This window comes from Mizuhopecten yessoensis, unplaced genomic scaffold (genome assembly GCF_002113885.1).
Source record: "Mizuhopecten yessoensis strain PY_sf001 unplaced genomic scaffold, ASM211388v2 scaffold10713, whole genome shotgun sequence".
NCBI classification, from domain to species: Eukaryota; Metazoa; Mollusca; class Bivalvia; order Pectinida; family Pectinidae; genus Mizuhopecten; species Mizuhopecten yessoensis.
The window spans coordinates 216657-242072 of record NW_018408684.1 but is presented as its reverse complement, the minus strand read 5'-3'; the positions used below and the strand labels follow the sequence as shown (position 1 = coordinate 242072).

The 25416-nt window shown below is 36.9% G+C and overlaps 1 protein-coding gene and 1 long non-coding RNA gene across 4 annotated transcripts in view; one reads left to right on the top strand and one right to left on the bottom strand.

Moving 5' to 3' along the window:
• Window positions 1-20834, top strand: part of LOC110461984 — a 50142-nt gene extending 29308 nt beyond the window's left edge. The window contains exon 3 of the long non-coding RNA XR_002464213.1: window positions 20758-20834. This is a non-coding gene — a long non-coding RNA (uncharacterized LOC110461984). The remainder of the gene's footprint in view (window positions 1-20757) is intronic.
• LOC110461982 overlaps window positions 1-25416 on the bottom strand; it is a 75814-nt gene that overhangs the window by 6240 nt on the left and 44158 nt on the right. For all 3 annotated transcript variants that reach the window (XM_021515739.1, XM_021515737.1, XM_021515740.1), the window contains exons 16-27: window positions 23999-24193; window positions 22278-22400; window positions 20756-20959; window positions 14420-14512; window positions 13691-13779; window positions 9382-9445; window positions 8829-8971; window positions 5616-5885; window positions 4911-5377; window positions 3466-3652; window positions 2998-3098; window positions 356-1585 (exon numbers count right to left, since the gene is read on the bottom strand). In XM_021515739.1, the coding sequence (XP_021371414.1) occupies window positions 356-1585; window positions 2998-3098; window positions 3466-3652; window positions 4911-5377; window positions 5616-5885; window positions 8829-8971; window positions 9382-9445; window positions 13691-13779; window positions 14420-14512; window positions 20756-20959; window positions 22278-22400; window positions 23999-24193 (3166 nt within the window). The remainder of the gene's footprint in view (window positions 1-355; window positions 1586-2997; window positions 3099-3465; window positions 3653-4910; window positions 5378-5615; window positions 5886-8828; window positions 8972-9381; window positions 9446-13690; window positions 13780-14419; window positions 14513-20755; window positions 20960-22277; window positions 22401-23998; window positions 24194-25416) is intronic.

Below are 25416 nucleotides of genomic sequence, written 5' to 3'. Positions count from 1 at the left end.
AGGGCAAAAATAAAACAGGGCAGTACGACCTGGTTTATAACATATTCAAGGAAACCATATGTTATACTATTTTGTTAAGGTGGGGGTTTGATATGATACACTCATATTTATTAGATACATGTAACTGGGTTTTATATATTATGAAAATTGAACTTACTAACCTGGAGAAAATGTTTAGAAATATGGGTTGTATATATGTATAGGTTATGGGTTAGCTGTTTTAATCAGAGTAAAATCTGTTTTTATTAGCAGGGTTATATATTTGAGAGGGCTGGGCTATCTTTTAAGTGATTAGGACTATCTCGATCAATTTCCCACAGTTCTACTGTATTTTTTATTGAAGAGGAGTACACACCTCATCAGGGTACCATGCCTGTAGGTGGCGCTGTCTGTTGATGGTGTGGCTTCTGTCATGGCCATGACACGCCACCTCTTCCCCTCCAGATGTTAGATCCTCCACAGGCAGCATGCCCTCGTGGGACAGAAGACGACCTTCCTCACATTTCAAACTCAGTGTGAATGGCAGGTTCATGCAGTATCGGCCAAGAACACGCTTCAAGGTCTCCGTCACAAACTTTCGTACAGAAACACACATAGAAGATTCTGGTGAAGATTTTGCGCTGAATCTGAAAAGCCCTATTTGGATGATGTTGTCATAAAAAGTCACCACTAGACGTGTCAGGCCACGATTCAAATCGAAGATCCCACATCCACAGAACATCAGGTACTTGGATCCCTGTTTAGCGACTGGGTATTTGGACAGACAGGCAGCAAGGAGACGATGGAACACAGCAGGTGGCAGGAAATTGTTCTTGAAGACATAACACAAGAATGGGGTTCTGTTCGTGCAAGGAACAAAGTCGTTCATTTGGCATTCTGTAAATTTGCCTTGCAGCAAAGATGGCACAAAGTAGAATTCTTGCAACGTTGGCTGACTTGTGTCAGCATCTTGGTACACAAAGGGGCGACTAAGGATGTCAAGACGTTCCATCAGACCCAGTATATGCACCTTGTGCAGACAGAATCTGTCCTCCTTTCTGAAAATTCCCTCCACCATGCACTGATGAAGCCTTCCAGTGCTGTTGAGGTCATCCCAGTGCTGCACCAGAGCTGGGTTATTGATGCAGAATTGTCGGGCTGTGATGATACATTTGAATGCGTCTATCAACCACTGTGGGTTGAGAACTATGTGATCCCGCAGACAACCTTCACTGAAGTAAATCATATTCCCTATGGCATGCTGGAATCGGAGGAACAGATCTAGTTTCTCCTTGTCATTGATTGGAACTCCAGTACTTTTGTCTAGCTCTACAACCTCTTCATAGGGCATAACACTGACCCCTTTAAGCTTTTGCTCCATCATTGCTTTTTCCAGAGCAATCCATCTGGCCGGAATCTTTTCTCCCCAGTATTTTTGCTTGGATGCAAGTTCGACAATTTTCTGTCGAAGGCTTTCAATTTCCTGTTCATCAGGTGTGCTTGAAACTGTGTAGTCTCTATCAATCAGGTGACGAGAAGTGGGCTTATTCAACAGAGATTTCCTTAGTTCTTCAAAGTAGTATTTTGTCTTTTTTTCAGTGTCTCCCTTAAAACAGAAAAGACATAATTACATCAATATAAACTCATGTAATGGCTTAGGTTATGCACTTTAGTCTGCACGACTAAAATTGATATCTTGATTCTTGAAATCGGGGAATGAAATATCTACAAAATTTTGATAATTTGTTCACCTCCTTCCTCTAATATATCTATTTATTTATTTCAATTCAACAGACCCTAAGGTCGAGTAAAAGAATTGATGTACAGTATAATATATTTATAAAGATATACCGTAAAACCCCATGTAATTTGCGCAGGTACTTTTTGAGGATGAAAATCCCCCTAAAAGCTTCTACTTGAATATTTTGTGCACCAAAAATTTTTGAAAAAAAAAAGTTCAAGTTCCGAAAAATGATCTCTGAAAATGAAAGACAAACCGCTTGCATTTTGGGATTCTTAGGATTTTTGTAATTTGTTTATTATAAGTAAGTTCATAAGTATTGTTTACAGGTACTATGATGTTAAAACTAAGAAGAAACTGCGTAAAATGTGTATTTTGTTGTTTGTTTCCTTTGAAATATCTGAGTAAAAGAATTGATAACAACATGTACGTTAAAATATAGTTATAAAGATATAAGCAAAAGCACCAATAAATGTTGAACAAAAAGAGGCTCAAAAAGTATATTTTTCAGTTGGTTCTTAAAAGTTGACAGCGTGGCACATAATATCTAAATTATAAGTAAATCACATGATAAAGTTAAGATATCTTTGGCTTCTCGTGAATAGGCTGTTAACTCATTCACCCCTGAACTTTCATAATACACTATTCCAACCTTTGAATTGGAAGAGTTCAAATGTGTCTTCAGGGGTGAATGAGTTAAACATTAAGTCTGCAAAATGAGCTGTAAACTAAATTTATCACATAATGTCTAAGATTTCGTCCAGGTAACAGACTTAGTTAGATAAGGACAGTCAAAGAGGCTAGGGACACATTTAGTAAGGAAAACAACATCTACTATCAATATGATATGTACAGTTTATACATTGTTTATCATTGTAAGGATGGGGCTTTGCCTGTCGTCCAGTTCCAGCTACTGTAGATAACAGTTTTACAACAAAATATCATCACTTATACATGGAAACTTTATAGCACTCTGTCCCAGATACCTAGTGGCCAAATATCATGACCCTATACTAGGTCCTCCAAGTCTTAAGATGAAGATTTTTAAAGAAAACGTTGACGGACAACACAACATACTATAAGCTCACAGGCACTTCGTGCCGGGCAAGCTAAAAATTATACAAACTTTGTTGAAAATATTTTGCTCATTATCTCAAAAACTTAACACAAAAATAAATAAATAAACTGCAATATGAATCTTATAGAATTTAATTTGTATACTGTATACAGATTGAGGTTAACATGGTTTATATAAGGGAGCAATCAAATTACGGTACCTCAACCTTGTCCAGGTGTGTTCCAACAAGTATCACAGGTGGCAGATGATCTACACTATGGCTGTATGTGTGGACAGAGTTCATCCAGTACGACACCAAATCTGTTATACAACAAATAGTCTTATAATTAATATATTGTAAATACAAAGCTATGAAACTTGAATCAATTCACCTTTCAAAAAGCGATAACGAACTTTAACTTTTTGAAATATACGATGGCCATCTGGTAGCCATCTGGATGTTTTGATCAGTCTCAAAAATGAAAGCTTAAGGGTAAAATTTTAGAGACCCCTGAAGCTCCAAACTAGTGAGAAATAGTGGTAACAAATGTTAACTATTAATATCCAAAATGGCCACCTTACAACAGTACAGTGACATCGTAATAATATATTACTCATATGTAAATTTGTTGCAGAAGCATAGTCTGTGTGCAACATTAAATATTAATTTTCTAGTTGCAATACTTGCCTCCAATTTTCATTTCCTTGCACCCAGTGGCATCTAAAAAGCATTGGTCATTATCAATAATGTCAGTGAGGCTTTGGTCAAGCCTGGTGACCAGTAGATACACAGCCCTGGGGGTCAGGAATGTGTGGTGGGTCGTGTAAAATACAAACTGTCCTGCAAAGTCCCATACGGACAACTCTCCATAGTTCTGCAAACAAAATACATTAGTCATACAGTATATATCAAAGTCTTACAAACATCTTTTTTGCCATGGGACACCTACATTAGACTTTCCTTTATTATTTTCTTTGAATTTTTAAAGAATCCTGAATATTTTTCTGAAGATTTCTGTATTGGTTAAAGAATGTTTTTATCGAAAAAATTCTTCTAATTTTACATTGACTGAATTTTGAAATTAAACCCGAACTATGTTAACACATTCACATAGCTTCACTCACGGATACAGGATCAGGGCCTAGTTGTTCAATCACTGTTTAATAACATTTTTCAACAACCTGTAATAATTCCGTCGATGTACTGTGTAAAAGCTTGTAATTTGGCATAAAGCTACAGAAATTTGGTCCCCATGATACCCGACCCGAACCCGGTCCCCATGATACCCGACCCGAACCCGGTCCCCATGATACCTGACCCGAACCCGGGTACTTGATATATATGACCCACACAAAGCGTCACCGTTATTGACAGGGTTCTATTAGAGGAGAAACATGCATTATAAAATCCACAATATGTGTGTTATGCTTTGTTGACGAGAGTATCATATTAATTCCTGTATAAACTGATATGTTTTTAAACTGTAAAACGATAAATAAACACTTGCATGTTAGGTAACAAACATTGCGGTAACATTTGCTGCGGAGCTGATCAGCGTGTAAACATATGAACTGCACATGTGCAACAGGAGGCAAGACAAGCACACTACACACGGAGTGAATACAACACAATGTATTTATGTATTTTCTGAGACATAATTTGCTGTCATGAGAAATAAAAATGAAAACAATGTTGCATGGGAACATGTTGCTATACAATTAAATGATGTCCCTGTTGAGTGACAATAAAACACATGTCTAATATATCGACAATTTTTCATTCTTCATGTTAGTTATGGATATATGGATGATGATAGCCAGTTTTCTATTTTGACAGGTACCTGGGGCATGGGTACTCAGGCACTCGTAAAAACTTACTTTGACAGGTACCTGGGTTTTCAGGCACTCGTAAAAACTTACTTTGGCAACACAGTTAGTGTTTTGAAAGTTTTAAATCAAGTAATGGTTATATTTTCGAGATACAAGAAAAAGCAAATTTGCATTAATCACAGATTAACATTACCACCGTTGAACACAAAGGGCCCTGAATGTTAAGAAGAAATAGGAGAGCTTGCAGGTTTTTTTAAAAAAAATATTTACTACGCATACTTCATTTTAATCAAATCTACTTACCATATCATCAAGATCTGCTATGGAATCTTTCTGAGACATTACCAGATCTCTCACGGTCTTGAGGAAAGGATCGTCTCCTGTCTGACCTTCTGTCTGACCTTCATCACTAGCACTAGGCTCGAATTTTGCTTTCTCAAAAGCACGAACCGTTTGCAAAAACTCTTTGCATGACAAGAATGAATCTGTTTTGGTGAAGATTTGTGAAGGGGAGAAAGCTTCAGTACCCATCTTTGTAGGAGCATCATTGTCAGATTCATCAAGACTGAAGCTGACATCATCAGATTTTGAAGCATATTCTTTTGGCGTAAATGTCTGGTCCGATGAATCATCCCCTGAGTTGTCATGATCATCCGCTGTCTTTGGATCTGCCTCCCCAGAAATAGCTGATATTTCATTTTTAAGAGAATTGGAGCTCTGCAATAACTTGATCAGTTTTGCATCACGGGTTTTACTTGCTTTTCGCATTTCTGGGGAAAAGAAAAATTTCCTTTTAATACATTCATTGGAAACAATAAATACACTTCAAATTTCTTAAATTAAATTAAACAAAATGAAAGCTTTATGTCAGCTTTTGAATGTACACACTTAAAAATGTGTTTTAATGGTCACATCACTTCACCTATTGAATCGGAATGAAATTTTGTTACATGTTTTAAAATTTTGTTACAAGTTTTAATCTTATTTAGCGAGTTAATAATGATATACCAGTGTCATCGGTGACCCAGCTATTATCGTGGAGGGACACAAAACTGCTGTGGATATCAACTCCGTCAGTGCTCAGTATTTTCGCCTGGGGTCTGATTCGCGGCAGTCTCAGAAGATTGCGGGTGAGTGTCGTCTTGCCAACCCCTGTTTGACCAATCACAATCACCCGTATATGATAGTCCGCCTCCTCTTCCTCCTCCAAACACTCCCTGTAAAGCTGTATGGATCGCTGGTCCATCTGGAGGATCTCCTCTGGTAAATCCTCCTCCTCTGTAATACAACGCTTATCGGTAAAATCACACAGTATGACTAATGTATACCAGGAATGGATCTATTTTCACCGAATGTTAATTTCACCGTTCTCATTTAATTACGATGTTTATTATACCGCTACTTATATTTATTGTAATGATAAATTCTCCCTCATTACAGAGGGCGATGAAGTCGAAAAGTAAACTGTAGCGAACCTTTCCCAGAATAAAGTATTTTATCTCAATGGACAACACCGGTAAATGATATCTGTCTATATAAACTCAAAGGACACCACCAGTAAATGATCCCTGTCTATATAAACTCAAAGGACAAGACCGGTAAATGATATCTGTCTATATAAACTAAAAGGACAACCCCAGTAAATGATATCTGTCTATATAAACTCACAGGACAACACCGGTAAATGATATCTGTCTATATAAACCAAAAGGACAACACCAGTAAATGATATCTGTCTATATGAACTCAAAGGACAACACCAGTAAATCATATCTGTCTATATAAAACCACAGAACAACACCAGTAAAGGATATCTGTCTATATAAACTCAAACGACAACACCGGTAAATGATATCTGTCTATAAAACTCAAAGGATAACACCGGTAAATGATACCTGTCTATAAAACTCAAAGGACAACACCGGTAAATGATTCCTGTCTATATAAACTCAAAGGACAAGACCGGTAAATGATATCTGTCTATATAAAACCACAGAACAACACCAGTAAATGATATCTGTCTATATGAACTCAAAGGACAACACCAGTAAATCATATCTGTCTATATAAAACCACAGAACAACACCAGTAAAGGATATCTGTCTATATAAACTCAAACGACAACACCGGTAAATGATATCTGTCTATATAAAACCACAGAACAACAACAGTAAATGATATCTGTCTATATAACTCAAAGGACAACACTAGTAAATGATATCTGCCTATATAAACTCAAAGGACAACACCAGTAAATCATATCTGTCTATATAAAACCACAGAACAACACCAGTAAAGGATATCTGTCTATATAAACTCAAACGACAACACCGGTAAATGATATCTGTCTATATAAACCCACAGAACAACACCAGTAAATGATATCTGTCTATATAAAACCACAGAACAACAACAGTAAATGATATCTGTCCATATAAACTCAAAGGACGACACCGGTAAATGATACCTGTCTATATAACCTCAAAGGACAACACCGGTAAATGATGTCTGTCTATATAAACTCAAAGGACAAGACCGGTAAATGATATCTGTCTATATAAACCCACAGAACAACACCAGTAAATGATATCTGTCAATATAAAACCACAGAACAACACCAGTAAATGATATCTGTCAATATAAAACCACAGAACAACACCAGTAAATGATATCTGTCAATATAAAACCACAGAACAACACCAGTAAAGGATATCTGTCTATATAAACTCAAACGACAACACCGGTAAATGATATCTGTCTATATAAACTCAAAGCACAACACCAGTAAATGATATCTGTCAATATAAAACCACAGAACAACACCAGTAAAGGATATCTGTCTATATAAACTCAAACGACAACACCGGTAAATGATATCTGTCTATAAAACTCAAAGGACAACACCGGTAAATGAGATCTGTCTATATAAACTCAAAGGACACCACCAGTAAATGATCCCTGTCTATATAAACTCAAAGGACAACACTAGTAAATGATATCTGCCTATATAAACTCAAAGGACAACACCGGGAAATGATATCTGTCTATATAAACTCAAAGGACAACACCAGTAAATGATATCTGTCTATATAAAACCACAGAACAACACCAGTAAATGATATCTGTCTATATAAACTCAAAGGACAACACAGGTAAATAATATCTGTTTAAAAAACTCAAAGGACAACTCCGGTAAATGATACCTGTCTATATAAACTAAAAGGCCAACACCAGTAAATGATACCTGTCTGTATAAACTCAAAGGACAACACCGGTAACTGATATCTGTCTATATAAACTAAAAGGACAACCCCAGTAAATGATATCTGTCTATATAAACTAAAAGGACAACACCAGTAAATGATATCTGTCTATATGAACTCAAAGGACAACACCGGTAAATGATACCTGTCTATATAAACTCAAAGGACAACACCGGTAAATGATACTTGTCTATATAAACTCAATTGACAACACCAGTAAATGATACCTGTCTATATAAACTCAAAGGACAACACAGGTAAATGATATCTGTCTATAAAACTCAAAGGACAACTCCGGTAAATGATACCTGTCTATATAAACTCAAAGGACAACACCGGTAAATGATCCCTGTCTATATAAACTCAAAGGACAACACCGGTAAATGATCCCTGTCTATATAAACTCAAAGGACAACACCGGTAAATGATCCCTGTCTATATAAACTCAAAGGACAACACCGATAAATGATACCTGTCTATATAAACTCAAAGGACAACACCGGTAAATGATATCTGTCTATATAAACTCATCACAACCAGATCGATGTAATGAAAGCAATAAAGTACACAAACTTATCACACAATTTTCCCCATTTAAAATAGAGTTTGTGAAATACACATGTTTATTATACATTATCAGAAATTATTGATGTGATAAAAACGTATACCTTCATATTGCAGTGAAGTATTACGAAATGTATCTTTACATGTGATATTGATATAATATTGATTTTGTGTTGACCAATCAAGATCGAGTTTTTTGTTTATTCATAAGGCAGAATATACTAACATTTTCACTAGTGTATCGGTATTCTGCCATACTCTACATTGGTATATGGTATACAAGGGCACACTGTTAAGTACCCTCTATACACGGTTATTTATAATTATTGGATCATCTTTTAATCGTTTGTTTAGAGCAACTCCTTAATCCTGTGGTACATAAGTCTACATGTACCTTTTGCACCAAACGGTGGCTTTAGAGTCGGAGGAAGTCCTGGTGGTAACATTTTGTGTGTCAATGCTAAATCTGCAAGATACATGGCTATGCAGAACTCGTCTTCATTGAGGAAGGTGTCCCCATCTACATCAGAGAGCTCCCTGTAATGAAAGTACAGGAGGTCAGTTATATGACATACTAACTTAAGTAATGGTGATTTTTATGCTTAAATTAAAGTTATTAAGATGATAATTGTTAGAGTTCAAACATGTGAGGTTGAAGTTGTATCTAAAGGCCCTACACTATCCAAATATCAAGGTAAATGGTGTATATATTTTTACCTCAGACTTTGAGTATCTGAATAGCTAGGCGAATACATGTATTTTTTAATAATATTTACATTTTGGAGATCAGAGATATTTTAAGATTTACATTTTTAGGAGGAAAATACTTTACAAGAAAGCAAGAAACAGGACTAGATGAACACTAAGACATCCTGTTTTTTTTCAACTTTCTTACATTTGAAATATTTTAATTCAAGTTGACTTTAAAAAGTGTAAGTGTTACTCACCATATTTTGGACAGAGCATCTTCTAACACACCCTTGTCACACAGGAAGGCTTTAACACTGCTCTCTACAGCCAGATCAACAATATTCATTTACAGCCAGATCAACAATATTCATTGGTCTCTAAATTGAACTTGCATTCTGACAAACAGGAAACAATATACATTATGTGGAGCTCAAATGCAAAAACGATTTCTTTTCCATGCAAATTTTCCAAAGTTGTTCCGTTTGTAAAGAAAACCTCAGTTGCATTCAAGACTTGCAGATATGTATATTTTATCACTGAACAATTGAAGCAACTTAAAGAACTGAAATTTGTTCACCTGGTTTTCTGACAAAATATATATGATAAATGATGTATGTTAAGATCTGCAGCATTTTGAATTAGTATTTTATTGTTTCAATTGCAACATGCTAAGGATGTGTAAACTAAAAGACTTGAAATCGATGCAAATAATTGATGTGTATGGGGACCAGCTGTAACTCTACATAAAATGTGTCGACACTAAAGGGATCAGTTTAGGTTGATTTATAACCCTCTTAACCTTGATCATTAGAATAGCGACCATGTGAATGTCATGTATTCAACTATTGAAATTCCAGTGTTAGTTGAATTTCACCAGTAATATAATGATTCCTCTGTTATTCAACTGGAAAATATAGATAGTCCTTCAAATGTTTTTTCTCATGCCTTTTCAGTTGAATTCCAATTGATCATGCTTTACTTTTTAAACAGTGAATTTTACTTAAATACTGAAATATCCTCATACTTCTTAAAATTACATGTTCTATGATATAATTATGCAAAACCACACACTTGTGTTTATTGCGAGGACAAATATATTCATGAGTGAATATATACGTCCGCGCAATAAATGATCTGTGAGTGCTTTCTGATTCGTTAGAAAAACACAAGTGTGTGGTCTTGTTTTATCACATACCTTCCGTATTTGGTAGAGATTGATACGAAGATTATATAAACTTACGGGGATTCCCATAAAAAGTAGTTCCGGCTAGTAGGTAAATACAACATTCCGTATTGCACATGTACAATACAGAACATTGTATTTCATGGTCTGAAAATTAGTTGTATTACTATAACAAGATTCAACAGGTATGTGATAAAAGTGCAGATTCAATTTCTGCACACACTCATTGTATAAAGCTGCTTCGGTGATTTCAAGGGGTGTGATGAATATATTCTATTTTTAGTTACTGCCATTGCTCAGCAGGGGTTATAATTACATTCGACATGAGAATAACAATTTATTTCTCTTCACCTGAGGGTCACAATATCAGTCTGCCGTCCACTTCCAGGGAACACAATGACATGGCAGGTTGACATATTTAAGTTAAAAGGTTAATATAAGAGGCCCAATGGGCCTGTATCGCTCACCTGGTATTAATCTCACACTTGTTATCTTAAAAGTGATCTAAATTACAGCTACAGGCAGAATATCAGTGTTTGATTCATAAGAACTTATTAAAAGATTTAAACATATGATGCCTGTGACCTTGAATGTTGAACAAGGACATTAGGTTGAAAGTGGGTCAAGGTCATTCATTTGAACAAACTTGGTAGTCCTTCATCCCAGCATACTGCAGGCCCAATTTCAGTACCCTGGGCCTTTGGTTCGTTTGAAGATTTTAACATATTTGACCCCTGTGAACTTGAAATTGGGTCAAGGTCATTCATTTGAACAAACTTGGTATCCCTTCATCCCATCATGCAACAGGCCCAATATCAGTACCATGGGCCTTTTGATTATTAATCAGAAGTTGTTTGAAGAGTTTACATTTGATCCCTGTGACCATGAAAGTGGGTCAAGGTCATTCATTTGAACAATTTTGGTAGTCCTTCATCTCAGCATGCTACTGGCCAAATATCATCAGCCTGGGCCTTTTGGTTAGTGAGAAGAAGTTGTTTAAAGAGTTTACGACATTTGATCCCTGTGACCTTGAAAGTGAGTCAAGGCCATTCATTTGAACAAACTTGGTAGCCCTTCATCGCAGCATGCTACTGGCCAAATATCATCAGCCTGGGCCTCTTGGTTATTGAGAAGAAGTTGTTTGAAGATTTGAACACATTTGACCCATGTGACCTTGAAAGTGGGTCAAGGCCATTCATTTGAACAAACTTGGTAGCCCTTCATCGCAGCATGCTACTGGCCAAATATCATCAGCCTGGGCCTCCTAGTTATTGAGAAGAAGTTGTTTGAAGATTTCAAGACATTTTACCCCTGTGACCTTGAGAGTTGGTCAAGGTCATTCATTTGAACAAATTTGGTAGCCATTCATCTCATCATGCAACAGGCCCAATTCCAGTACCCTGGGCCTTTTGGTTATTAATCAGAAGTTGTTTGAAGAGTTTACATTTGATCCCTGTGACCATGAAAGTGGGTCAAGGTCATTAATTTGAACAAACTTGGTAGTCCTTCATCCCAGCATACTACAGGCCCAATATCAGTACCCTGGGCCTTTTGATTATTGATAAGAAGTTGTTTGAAGAGTTTACGACATTTGATCCCTGTGACCTTGAAAGTGGGTCAAGGCCATTCATTTGAACAATTTTGGTAGCCCTTCATCGCAGCATGCTACTGGCCAAATATCATCAGCCTGGGCCTTTTGGTTAGTGAGAAGAAGTTGTTTGAAGAGTTTACGACATTTGATCCCCGTGACCTTGAAAGTGGGTCAAGGCCATTCATTTGAACAAACTTGGTAGCCCTTCATCGCAGCATGCTACTGGCCAAATATCATCAGCCTGGGCCTCATGGTTATTGAGAAGAAGTTGTTTGAAGATTTGAACACATTTGACCCATGTGACCTTGAAAGTGGGTCAAGGTCATTCATTTGAACAAACTTGGTAGCCCTTCATTGCAGCATGCTACTGGCCAAATATTATCAGCCTCGGCCTCTTGGCTATTCATAAGAAGTTGTTTAAAGTAAAAATTTGATGCCGGACGACGGACAGACGACGGACGCCGCACCATGCAATAAGCTCACTTGGCCCTTCGGGCTAAAAATGTAATATGTACTGGCTAATAATTTTCTCTGCAAGTGTCGAAAAAGGTTTCTTAGCATTGATTTTAAGGATGTACACCTCTGAGAAGTCAAAAATTTCCTGTATTAAACTTTTTTTCTTATATGGTTTTTTGGAAAAAGGAGTTAATGGCATAGTAGAAAATGCCAAAAAAAACATATGTCCGTGTGCTCGTTTTTGTGCTATGATCGGTCAAAGATACCAATTTACCACATCAAGTGATTTTAGGTGATTTTTTGGGTTTTGACCATTTGCAGAACAAATTCATACAATTTCTTCCAAGTGTGTTATCAGATATGTATAAATGTTTGTAGCTTTGTTGAAAATATTATTTTCTTTTAAATTATGGAAGTAAAATTTCTTAATCTTATTGTTTTAACTCAAAAAGCCGTTTTAAGTTACCCCTACCCCCTATTTTTTAATGATAAAATACTCGTTTTTTACCATTTTTTTACAGATTAAACGCTTTTTATAAAAAGTTCTGGTATTTAACTTTTTTTAATATTTAATGAACTAAATGAAAACGTGTTTCTCTTTCTAAAACATCTACAAAAATGGGGGGTCAGTGTGCTTCTTTTTTTGTCCCATTATCATTTGTGTTATTTTTTACTTTTTTCGGGGTCAAAAATCGAAAGTGCTTCAGTCACACTAAATACGTAAAACAAATATCAATAATGTATAATTTTCCAGTTTGTTGCATATTATTTTTATCATATTGAACATCATAAAGTTGTACAGCAAAAATGAACCTGCTACAATTAAAAATGGCGACACAATGACAATTTAAGTGATCAATCTAGTGCCAAAAAAGGTGAAATATTGACCCTTTTTTAAGCACAAGAAATACACATTAATACACATTTTCAAAATGGCCGCCGAATTGGTAATTTTTTAAAGTTCTTGTTAAAAAAGTTCTACAAACAACAGGCATCTAGTTTTTTGACATATTTTTCAGATACGTGTTTGCTAATAAACTTGATCATAAGTTGTTAAATATTACAAAAACCCATTACACCAGATCAAAACGAGACTTGAACGTGATTGAAACCTCAGAAGAGTACATCCTTAAGGTAATGTCAGTTGCAGGTTAACTTCATCAAAGGTCATTCCATAGTTTTACCTGAATAATCGCAATGATCTGCTGGGTTTCATAACTTACTTCAGAGGCTTATGTGTACATATCTCATTGAATTAGTTATCATAAGTACATCTTTTATGTCGGTCTTCAAACCAGAAAGTTCTTGTCTTGAAAAACTTAAGTAAACTGATTACCTGTTAGAAGGCCAATGGACAAGCTCTCTGAGTCCAGACGGCGGAAAGTCTCTCGATATTCCTCTAGTTTCACCTCCCCAATGAAATGTCTATATAAAAGAAATACTAAAGTCACTTTTAAAACATCTAGATTTTTTTTTTTTTTTAAAGCGTTTAGTTGCTAAGTTGATGTATCAATAGTTGAATGGGCTAAAGTTATACATTGTCAAGGCAGTCAGCAGCCCTAATAGACAGGATTTCCTAGAATACAGATCATTATCCTATCCATAACTTCATATATTTCATAACATTTTATGAAACCAGTTTTATCAACTTAATCAAACACTCCTGGAGGTCTTTATGTGGGAGGGAACCGGAGTTACACAGAGAAACCCACATGGTCAGGGAGGTAACCCAATACCTTTCAATGTCTGACCAGGGAATGATTTATTCTACATACAGATCCTATCTATAGACAGGTGGTAGCCTAGGTGGTATAGACAGCTGGTATCTATACAGTACCTGTAGGGTGGTCGGGTGGTGCAGTGGATAGCTAGCGCACTTTCCTTTCACCAAGGCGTCCAGGGTTTAATTCCTCGATCGAATGTGAAAAGGTATCGGGTCACCTGCCCTATCACCTGGGTTTTCTCCGGGTACTCCGGTTTCCTCCCACATTAAGACCACCCATGCACTAACATAAAGGCCAGCAAAAGTGATTAATATAGAATGAATAAAGTTTATATACAGTACCTTTGTACTTTTTCAGAACAGTCCATACAAAGAAGCTCATCTTCAGTGTTTCCTTCCACAAGTGGTGCCTTTGGGTGATGACTACATACAGGCCTGTGGTATAGTGACAAACAAATGTACAATGTAATAACATAACAGTTGTCGCCTTTGGGTGAAGACCACATACAGGACTGTGGTGTAGTGACAAACAAATGTACAATGTAATGTCATAACAGTTGTCACCTTTGGGTGATGACTACATACAGGACTGTGGTGTAGTGACAAACAAATGTACAATGTAATGACATACAAATGTACAATGTAATGACATAAAAGTTGTCACCTTTGGGTGAAGACTACATACAGGCCTGTGGTGTAGTGACAAACAAATGTACAATGTAATGACATAAAAGTTGTCACCTTTGGGTGAAGACTACATACAGGACTGTGGTGTAGTGACAAACAAATGTACAATGTAATGACATAAAAGTTGTCACCTTTGGGTGAAGACTACATACAGGACTGTGGTGTAGTGACAAACAAATGTACAATGTAATGACATAAAAGTTGTCACCTTTGGGTGAAGACTACATACAGGACTGTGGTGTAGTGACAAACAAATGTACAATGTAATGACATAAAAGTTGTCACCTTTGGGTGAAGACTACATACAGGACTGTGGTGTAGTGACAAACAAATGTACAATGTAATGACATAAAAGTTGTCACCTTTGGGTGAAGACTACATACAGGACTGTGGTGTAGTGACAAACAAATGTACAATGTAATGACATAAAAGTTGTCACCTTTGGGTGAAGACTACATACAGGACTGTGGTGTAGTGACAAACAAATGTACAATGTAATGACATAAAAGTTGTCACCTTTGGGTGAAGACTACATACAGGACTGTGGTGTAGTGACAAACAAATGTACAATGTAATGACATAAAAGTTGTCACCTTTGGGTGAAGACTACATACAGGACTGTGGTGTAGTGACAAACAAATGTACAATGTAATGACATAAAAGTTGTCACCTTTGGGTGAAGACTACATACAGGACTGTGGTGTAGTGACAAACAAATGTACAATGTAATGACATAAAAGTTGTCACCTTTGGGTGAAGACTACATACAGGACTGTGGTGTAGTGACAAACAAATGTACAATGTAATGACATAAAAGTTGTCACCTTTGGGTGAAGACTACATACAGGACTGTGGTGTAGTGACAAACAAATGTACAATGTAATGACATAAAAGTTGTCACCTTTGGGTGAAGACTACATACAGGACTGTGGTGTAGTGACAAACAAATGTACAATGTAATGACATAAAAGTTGTCACCTTTGGGTGAAGACTACATACAGGACTGTGGTGTAGTGACAAACAAATGTACAATGTAATGACATAAAAGTTGTCACCTTTGGGTGAAGACTACATACAGGACTGTGGTGTAGTGACAAACAAATGTACAATGTAATGACATAAAAGTTGTCACCTTTGGGTGAAGACTACATACAGGACTGTGGTGTAGTGACAAACAAATGTACAATGTAATGACATAAAAGTTGTCACCTTTGGGTGAAGACTACATACAGGACTGTGGTGTAGTGACAAACAAATGTACAATGTAATGACATAAAAGTTGTCACCTTTGGGTGAAGACTACATACAGGACTGTGGTGTAGTGACAAACAAATGTACAATGTAATGACATAAAAGTTGTCACCTTTGGGTGAAGACTACATACAGGACTGTGGTGTAGTGACAAACAAATGTACAATGTAATGACATAAAAGTTGTCACCTTTGGGTGAAGACTACATACAGGACTGTGGTGTAGTGACAAACAAATGTACAATGTAATGACATAAAAGTTGTCACCTTTGGGTGAAGACTACATACAGGACTGTGGTGTAGTGACAAACAAATGTACAATGTAATGACATAAAAGTTGTCACCTTTGGGTGAAGACTACATACAGGACTGTGGTGTAGTGACAAACAAATGTACAATGTAATGACATAAAAGTTGTCACCTTTGGGTGAAGACTACATACAGGACTGTGGTGTAGTGACAAACAAATGTACAATGTAATGACATAAAAGTTGTCACCTTTGGGTGAAGACTACATACAGGACTGTGGTGTAGTGACAAACAAATGTACAATGTAATGACATAAAAGTTGTCACCTTTGGGTGAAGACTACATACAGGACTGTGGTGTAGTGACAAACAAATGTACAATGTAATGACATAAAAGTTGTCACCTTTGGGTGAAGACTACATACAGGACTGTGGTGTAGTGACAAACAAATGTACAATGTAATGACATAAAAGTTGTCACCTTTGGGTGAAGACTACATACAGGACTGTGGTGTAGTGACAAACAAATGTACAATGTAATGACATAAAAGTTGTCACCTTTGGGTGAAGACTACATACAGGACTGTGGTGTAGTGACAAACAAATGTACAATGTAATGACATAAAAGTTGTCACCTTTGGGTGAAGACTACATACAGGACTGTGGTGTAGTGACAAACAAATGTACAATGTAATGACATAAAAGTTGTCACCTTTGGGTGAAGACTACATACAGGACTGTGGTGTAGTGACAAACAAATGTACAATGTAATGACATAAAAGTTGTCACCTTTGGGTGAAGACTACATACAGGACTGTGGTGTAGTGACAAACAAATGTACAATGTAATGACATAAAAGTTGTCACCTTTGGGTGAAGACTACATACAGGACTGTGGTGTAGTGACAAACAAATGTACAATGTAATGACATAAAAGTTGTCACCTTTGGGTGAAGACTACATACAGGACTGTGGTGTAGTGACAAACAAATGTACAATGTAATGACATAAAAGTTGTCGCCTTTGGGTGAAGACTACATACAGGCCTGTGGTGTAGTGACAAACAAATGTACAATGTAATGACATAAAAGTTGTCACCTTTGGGTGAAGACTACATACAGGACTGGTGTAGTGACAAACAAATGTACAATGTAATGACATAAAAGTTGTCTCCTTTGGGTGAAGACTACATACAGGACTGGTGTAGTGACAAACAAATGTACAATGTAATGACATAAAAGTTGTCGCCTTTGGATGAAGACTACACACAGGACTGTGGTGTAGTGACAAACAAATGTACAATTTAATATCATAAAGGTTGTCTCCTTTGGGTGAAGACTACATACAGGGCTGGTGTAGTGACAAACAAATGTACAATGTAATATCATAAAAGTTGTCGCCTTTGGGTGATGACTACATACAGGCCTGTGGCGTAGTGACAAACAAATGGACAATGTAATATCATAAAAGTTGTCACCTTTGGGTGAGGACTACATAAAGGACTGGGGGAGTGACAAACAAATGTACAATGCAATGAAATAAAAGTTGTCACCTTTTGGTGACGACTACATACATGACTGGTGTAGTGACAAACAAATTGGTGTAATGACAAACAAATGTACAATGTAATGACATAAAAGTTGTCACCTTTGGGTGACGACTACATACAGGACTGGTGTAGTGACAAACAAATGTACAATATAATATCATAAAAGTTGTCACCTTTGGGTGATGACTACATACAGGCCTGTGGTGTAGTGACAAACGAATGTACAATGTAATGACATAAAAGTTGTCACCTTTGGGTGACGACTACATACAGGACTGGTGTAGTGACAAACAAATGTACAATGTAATATCATAACAGTTGTAACCTTTAGGTGAAGACCACATACAGGACTGTGGTGTAGTGACAAACAAATGTCCAATGTAATGACATAAAAGTTGTCACCTTTGGGTGACGACTACATACAGGACTGGTGTAGTGACAAACAAATGTACAATGCAATATCATAACAGTTGTAACCTTTAGGTGAAGACCACATACAGGGCTGTGGTGTAGTGACAAACAAATGTACAATGTAATGAAATAAAAGTTGTCACCTTTGGGTGATGACTACATACAGGCCTGTGGTGTAGTGACAAACAAATGTACAATGTAATGACATTACAGTTGTCGAAGTAATTTTTTAACAAAATGGATCTTTAAAAGTTTGTTTTTTTAAGGTTTCGCTCATTTGACCAGTGACCATGAAAGCAGGTCATGTTCATTTTATCAGTCAGACTTGATAGTCCTTCAACCTAGCTTAATACAGGCCAAACCCTTAAAGAATGTTATCACTGAAAAGATTCATTTATTAGCATGACATATAAGGTATATATGCAGGTTTCGTCGAGTCACTGCTATGTAAAACAATATTCTTACCCAGACAGTTTTGCTGACATTCTGCCAGCTTGGTAACCAGTGACGTGAGCGCAGTGGTGAACAAGGGGAACTAACTCTCACATCCCTAACATCACCATCGAGCAAGCTGGCAGAATGTCAGTGAAACTGTCTGGGTAGGAACATTGTTCTTGCAAATAAACCTTATAGGATGTTGTTAAAAGGTTTTGACGTGACCTTTTTGACCTTGAAAGTGGATCAGGGTTATTCGTTTGGAAGAAATTAGATTTCTCCTCTTCAGCAAGATACAGGCTAAGTATCAATATTATATGGCTTATTGTTCCTACAAAGAAATTATATAAAGTAGAAATATAATGCCATGATAGGCACTTGCATGTAGTTTCAAAAACAAATTGTCAAGTGAACCACAATAAAGATCTGTAGAAGTGCTACACTTGTTATACACTTCGTCACAACTAGTGATGGGCTGATGATCGATTATAATCAAAAATCGATCAGTTTACCCTTTCCCATTCCGATTATCGATTACAAATTCCATTATCGATGTAATCAGATCTTTATCAAAATTTAAGTGTAAAATGTTTTCAGTGTGAAAAATGTATTGAAAGTCATATATTCTTATGATTTTTACTACCGGTATATGATTGATAAAACTGCATAAAAATTGCTTGAAATCCATTCATTATATAAGAACAAAACACAGTGTATAGTTAACAACTCTGTGTATTGAGTGCTAGTCACAACTATAGTTGCGCTGTATGTCTGTGGCCACCACTGCTAGTCACAACTATAGTTGCACATTCTATAAAATGGTATTTTATATGGTCAACTGCTAATCTTGTTGATTAAAATTTAATTAAACATATCAAATAACCAATTTCCATTGGTATTAATATGTTTTAATATTAACACAAGTATTATTTTTGAAATATTTTTACTAAAATTGCGACTTATGAAGTTATATCTCAATTTGAACTGCTGTGAAAATTAAATTTTCCTAATTAATTCAGCACTGATTGGTTACCGTATGTTATTTTAATGTAGCACTCTAAGGGTTAAGGAAGTGTTTTCACTTTATTTTGGTATACAGTCCCATGAAATTATGAACCAATTATGCAATCGATCGTTGATCGGTTTACTACTTCCGATTACAAACCAATTATGGATTATGATTTTAAACTGATTGCCCATCACTAGTCACAACCCAAGTTTATTGGTGTTCTGTTACATTTCCCCTTGGTTCATGATGCACATTTGTAACAGGAGAGAGAGAAACTGTAGTGGCCAGACAGGGGTTTGAACCCTGGACCCTCTTGAGCTCTAGACGGACGCTCTACCAATTGAGGTTAGTAACCTGGTCACTGACAATCGATCCAGTCCAGTTCCACTACATTCCTCCCTCCTTTTTCGAACTCTTTACCCCTCACAACTATTTATAACCAAGTTCTGGGCCTGTATTCATGAAACCATTCTCATGCTCAAGCATGGATTTTGTGCTCCAACCAACTTTATTTAACTTACTGACAAAACATCAAAGCATCAAATATACTCATTGAAAACAGTATTTGGCTTAAGGTATTTTCTTTTTTTTCCAAATCATTGACAAAATCAGATTATATTATTAATTTATAAAGGAAACAAAAAAATAGGCTTGAATACAAAATCCATGCTTGAGCATGAGAACGGCTTCATGAAAAAGGGTCTGGACATCCCCTTGCTAAGCGTACTCCAAATGCTTGAAACAAGAGTTGGCAAGCTCGCCAATTTTGTAACAGGAGAAAGCGAAAATGTAAAAGCCAGACTAGGGTTCAAACCCGGGACTCTCCAACTCTAGACTGTCCGGCCATGATAGATCTAGACCTATGTGTGAAGTTTCATTTTGAAAAATTCAATAATTTAGAAGATTAATCTGAAAAGTTTAATTAAATGATTTGACCTTTGACCCTTTCTCTTGATCTTGAATTTCAGAGTATAGAATTTTGAAGCATGCCACAGGCAAACGATGTGACAACTGATATATATATAGAAGTACCCATCCACTCTTAATTCATAGTGATAAAGTAATATGTTGACATACTTAATTTACTTACAGATATGAAGATGTATTGGGATGGATTAAAACAGGTTTGCAGTACAGTGGCTGTCTGCTAGAGCTGTAGTAGATGGGATTACTATGGTAGTAATCCACCAGTGTGTCAATGTTACGGAACCTTTCAGCAGTGTCCTCCCCTCCCTGTAGACAGTGGAACCCGTGCTTGTGTATAATCTTGAAAGGAACAGTCGACTCTTTTGTTCTAGAAAGTAACACAGTAAACAAGATGTTAAATTGTTAACAAGCAAATCTTACCAGGAATATTAAACCTACAATCAGAGACTGTAAGATCACACTTCTTAAATTAAAAAGGTGCATGAGGCCTGTTCACTAACTGCAAACATGTGTCTGTATAACACAAGAAATCGGAAGTTACAAACCCTCCTTTTAAGCAATAATGGGTTCCATTGGGCCAAGATTGTGCCACGTACATCAAATGTGGTAAACATCCATTCATCCATATGGAATGGACGGAGAACAGATTTTAAAATTTCCATCTTCTTTCTATATGAGGTCCTGCCCCTCTTCCTCAAGAGGGTCCACAACTTTCATTTATACAACAATGATTCCCCTTAGCAAAATTAAGGATGCTTAAGATCATATTCAATAAAAAGATCCCTTCACAATTCATGTCCACTTGTATTTAAGTAATTATCTTTAACAAGAGGCCCAATGGGCCTGAATCGCTCACCTGGTATTAATCTCAAACTAACTAAGTAAAAGTGGACTTAAATACAGCTACAGACAAAATACCAGTGTTTGATTCAAAAGAATCTATTAAAAGATGTAAACATATGACATATGTGACCTTGAAATTCTATAAAGGACATTAAGTTGAACAGACTTTTTATAGCCTTTTCATCCCAGCATGCTTCTGGCAAAATGTCATTACCCTGGACCTTTAAGTTATTCAGAAATTGTTTAAAGACTTCACCATATTTGACCCCTGTGACCTTGAAAACGGGTGATGGTCATTCATTTTAACAAACTTGCATTGGTAGCCCTTCATCCCAGCATGTTACTGGCCAACTATCATCACCTAATTTAAGGCCTCTTGGTTATTTAGAAGAAGCTGTTTAAAGGTTTTAAACATATTTGACCCCTGTGTCTTTGAATATAAGTGAAGGTCATTTATTTGAACAAACTTGGTAGCCCTTCATCCCAGCATGCTACTGGCTAAATATCATCATCATGGGCGTTTTAGTTATTCAGAACAAGTTGTTTAAATTTTTCACATATTTGACCTCTGTGACCTTGAATATGGGTGAAGGTCATTTTTTAACAACTTTGGTAGCCCGTCATCCCAGTTTGCTTCTGGCCAAATATCATCATCCTAGGCCTTTTAGTTTTTAAGAAGAAGTTGTTTAAAGTAAAATATTGACACCGGACGACTAACAAACGTACAGATGCCGGACGCTGCGCCTTGGCATATGCTCACTTTGCCCTTTGGGCCAGGTGAGCTAAAACTTGTTCACAGTTTTTGTGTAAAATGGAGGCAAAATCTTTGATACACAACTGACCTTATAACGAGAGCACAGCATCCAGGTGTGTCCATCGAGTAGCGAACAATGAAGCTATGGTAAGGGACGGCCATGTGAAGCAGCACTATAGCGGAGGTCGGTGAAATGTTAGGATAGAACCAGCTGTACACAAAAACATTATCATTTTACAATTTAGCAACCAGGGCCCAGTTGTTCAACAATATCGTTAAACCATGGTTAGCAGGTCGTTAACATTTAACAATATCGTAAGCTTAACGACAGTAATAACTGGAGAGGCAGAGAAAGGTACAAATGAACAAAAGAAACTACATATAATGAAATTACTGCATTAAGTCTGGAATAGTGTTAAAAAAACAAGAGGCCCAAAGGGCCTATATCGCTCACCTGTATATGTTTAAAGTACTTGTTATGAGGTAAAGATACAGCACTCCATGGTAGGTACTGTATGTACATATGAAATTTCAGAAAGATCCATCCTGTATTTCTGGAGATGTAGCGAGAACAAACTTCAGATGTCAAAATCCAAGATGAAGGCCCGGTGGCCATCTTGTATAAATGAATACACCCTTATAGTAACAGGCACTACTAGACAACTTGATGGAGGCAAAATTGGGATTACATATCTTTATCCCCATGGTAGAAGGAGGATTTCAAAGGTTTTACCTCTATTTCCCATATTGGGCCCCGCCCCTCTCCCCCCAGGGGGGCTACACCCACCGTTTATACAAAATTGAGTCCCCTTGGCCTAAGGATCCTCCAGCCCAAATCGGGATGAAATCCCTTAATCCCCATGGTACAAGAAGGATTTTAAAGGTTTAACCTCTATTTCCCCTATTGGGCCCTGGTCCTTTGCCCCAAGGGGGGGGGGGGGGNTCCCACTGTTTATGTAAAATTGAGTCCCCTTGGCCCTCAGGATGCTCCAGACTAATTCAGGATGAAATCCCTTATTCCCTACAGTAGAAAAAGGATTTTAAAGTTTTGACCTCTATTTCTCCTATTGGGCCCCGCTCTCCTGCCCCCAGGGGGACCACATCCAACGTTTATACAAAATTGAATGCCCTTGGCCCAAGGATGTTCCAGCCCAAATTTAGTTAAAATCCACTTAGCAGTTCAGGACAAGTAGTGTTTTAAAGGAAAAAGTTAGCTAAAACTGAAATGAGTGGAAGTCGTGCAGATGTAACCTTCCCTCCCTTCCCACAAATGTAACTTTGACCCTATTAACCTAAACCAATGACCACCAAAATGTTATCAAGTGTAGAACTACATGTTTAAATACAAACATGAATTCAATATGTTGAGGGTTTTATATCATGTACACAAGCTTTGTAATTCAGAAGTGGTCAAGTGTGATCTTTGACCCTTTAGCCTTAACCAATGATGAACTAAATCTAATAAGGAATAGAACCTGATGTTACATTATCGTACCAAACTAGTGTACGTGTAAATTATAACAACATTATATTTGTTGAGGAATTCATTAGATTTCTTGTACACATATAGTTTTTTACTTCAAAATATGGTAAAGTTTGACCTTTGACCTTTAACATTGATTGATGACCATGCAGCAAGATGATCTGTAGAACCTAATGTTATACCATGATGTGGAGAGAAACTATTTGGTGTTTCCTTGTACACATTAAGCATTTTACGATGGACACATTGATACAACTTTCCTTTACTAAGTTGGAGTATCATTGTTGTACCTTATTTCATTAAACCTATAAAAGTTGAGTACTTACCTTTTAGTTGATGGGATGTTGACAGGAATAGGGTATTTCAGCCTCAGGTTACCAGCAGGTAGATCCGGTAAGGGGTAGGTCATATAATGTTTGATCAAACTGCCCAGCTGCTGAAACGCTATGCCACTCCTCTTCACACTGTACATGTTTGTAGACGAGATGTCAATCCGCAGGTGATAGGTGTTTTGTCCATAGCTACAAAGTTATAACAGTTGATAAATGAACAATCATTTAACAAGAAACTGAACAAAGCATTAGTCCTTCCTGCAAAGACATTAAGTAACAATATACAGAGACTCATTTCATAGAAAAAAACACAAATGTAACCAGTGGCTCATAACAGAGCACCACAAACGGATGAATAATACACCCGTCTGACCCTATCCAATGATTTTTTGTTTGTTTGATATTTAAAGTACCTAATAAGGACAATAACACATGATCTGACTGAACTGTACACCACTGTAGAAACCAAAACTTTAACCGAGAAATTGTGCGAGAAAAGTTAAGTTAAGTTACGTTACGCACAAGATCAAATATCTACTTTAGCTTTGACGGGAAGAAAAATGCTGTATAATGAAAAGGGGCACAAAAATTCAGTCCTTAACAATTTCAAACACTCCCCCTCATAGCTGTCACCCCTCCCTCATTAGGAGGGAGACTCCCTCATTTTGACCAAATTTACCAATATCCCTCAAAACTCACTTATTCAAGTCCAAACTGACATAAACTTAAAATGGACATCCTGTGGTCAAATGATCTCCTAGTTACTGCAGGGTGTGTGTTCTCATAACAGGTGTGTCTGAACCAAATGATCTCCTAGTTACTGCAGGGAGTGTGTGATGATCATAACAGGTGTGTCTGAATCAAATGATCTCCTAGTTACTGCAGGGAGTGTGATGATAATAACAGGTGTGTCTGAGTCAAATGATCTCCTAGTTACTGCAGGGGGAGTGTGATGATCATAACAGGTGTGTCTGAGTCAAATGATCTCCTAGTTACTGCAGGGAGTGTGATGATAATAACAGGTGTGTCTGAGTCAAATGATCTCCTAGTTACTGCAGGGGGAGTGTGATGATCATAACAGGTGTGTCTGAGTCAAATGATCTCCTAGTTACTGCAGGGAGTGTGATGATAATAACAGGTGTGTCTGAGTCAAATGATCTCCTAGTTACTGCAGGGGGAGTGTGATGATCATAACAGGTGTGTCTGAGTCAAATGATCTCCTAGTTACTGCAGGGTGTGTGTAATGATCATAACAGGTGTGTCTGAGTCAAATTATCTCCTAGTTACTGCAGGGGGAGTGTAATGATCATAACAGGTGTGTCTGAATCAAATGATCTCCTAGTTACTGCAGGGGGAGTGTAATGATCATAACAGGTGTGTCTGAGTCAAATGATCTCCTAGTTACTGCAGGG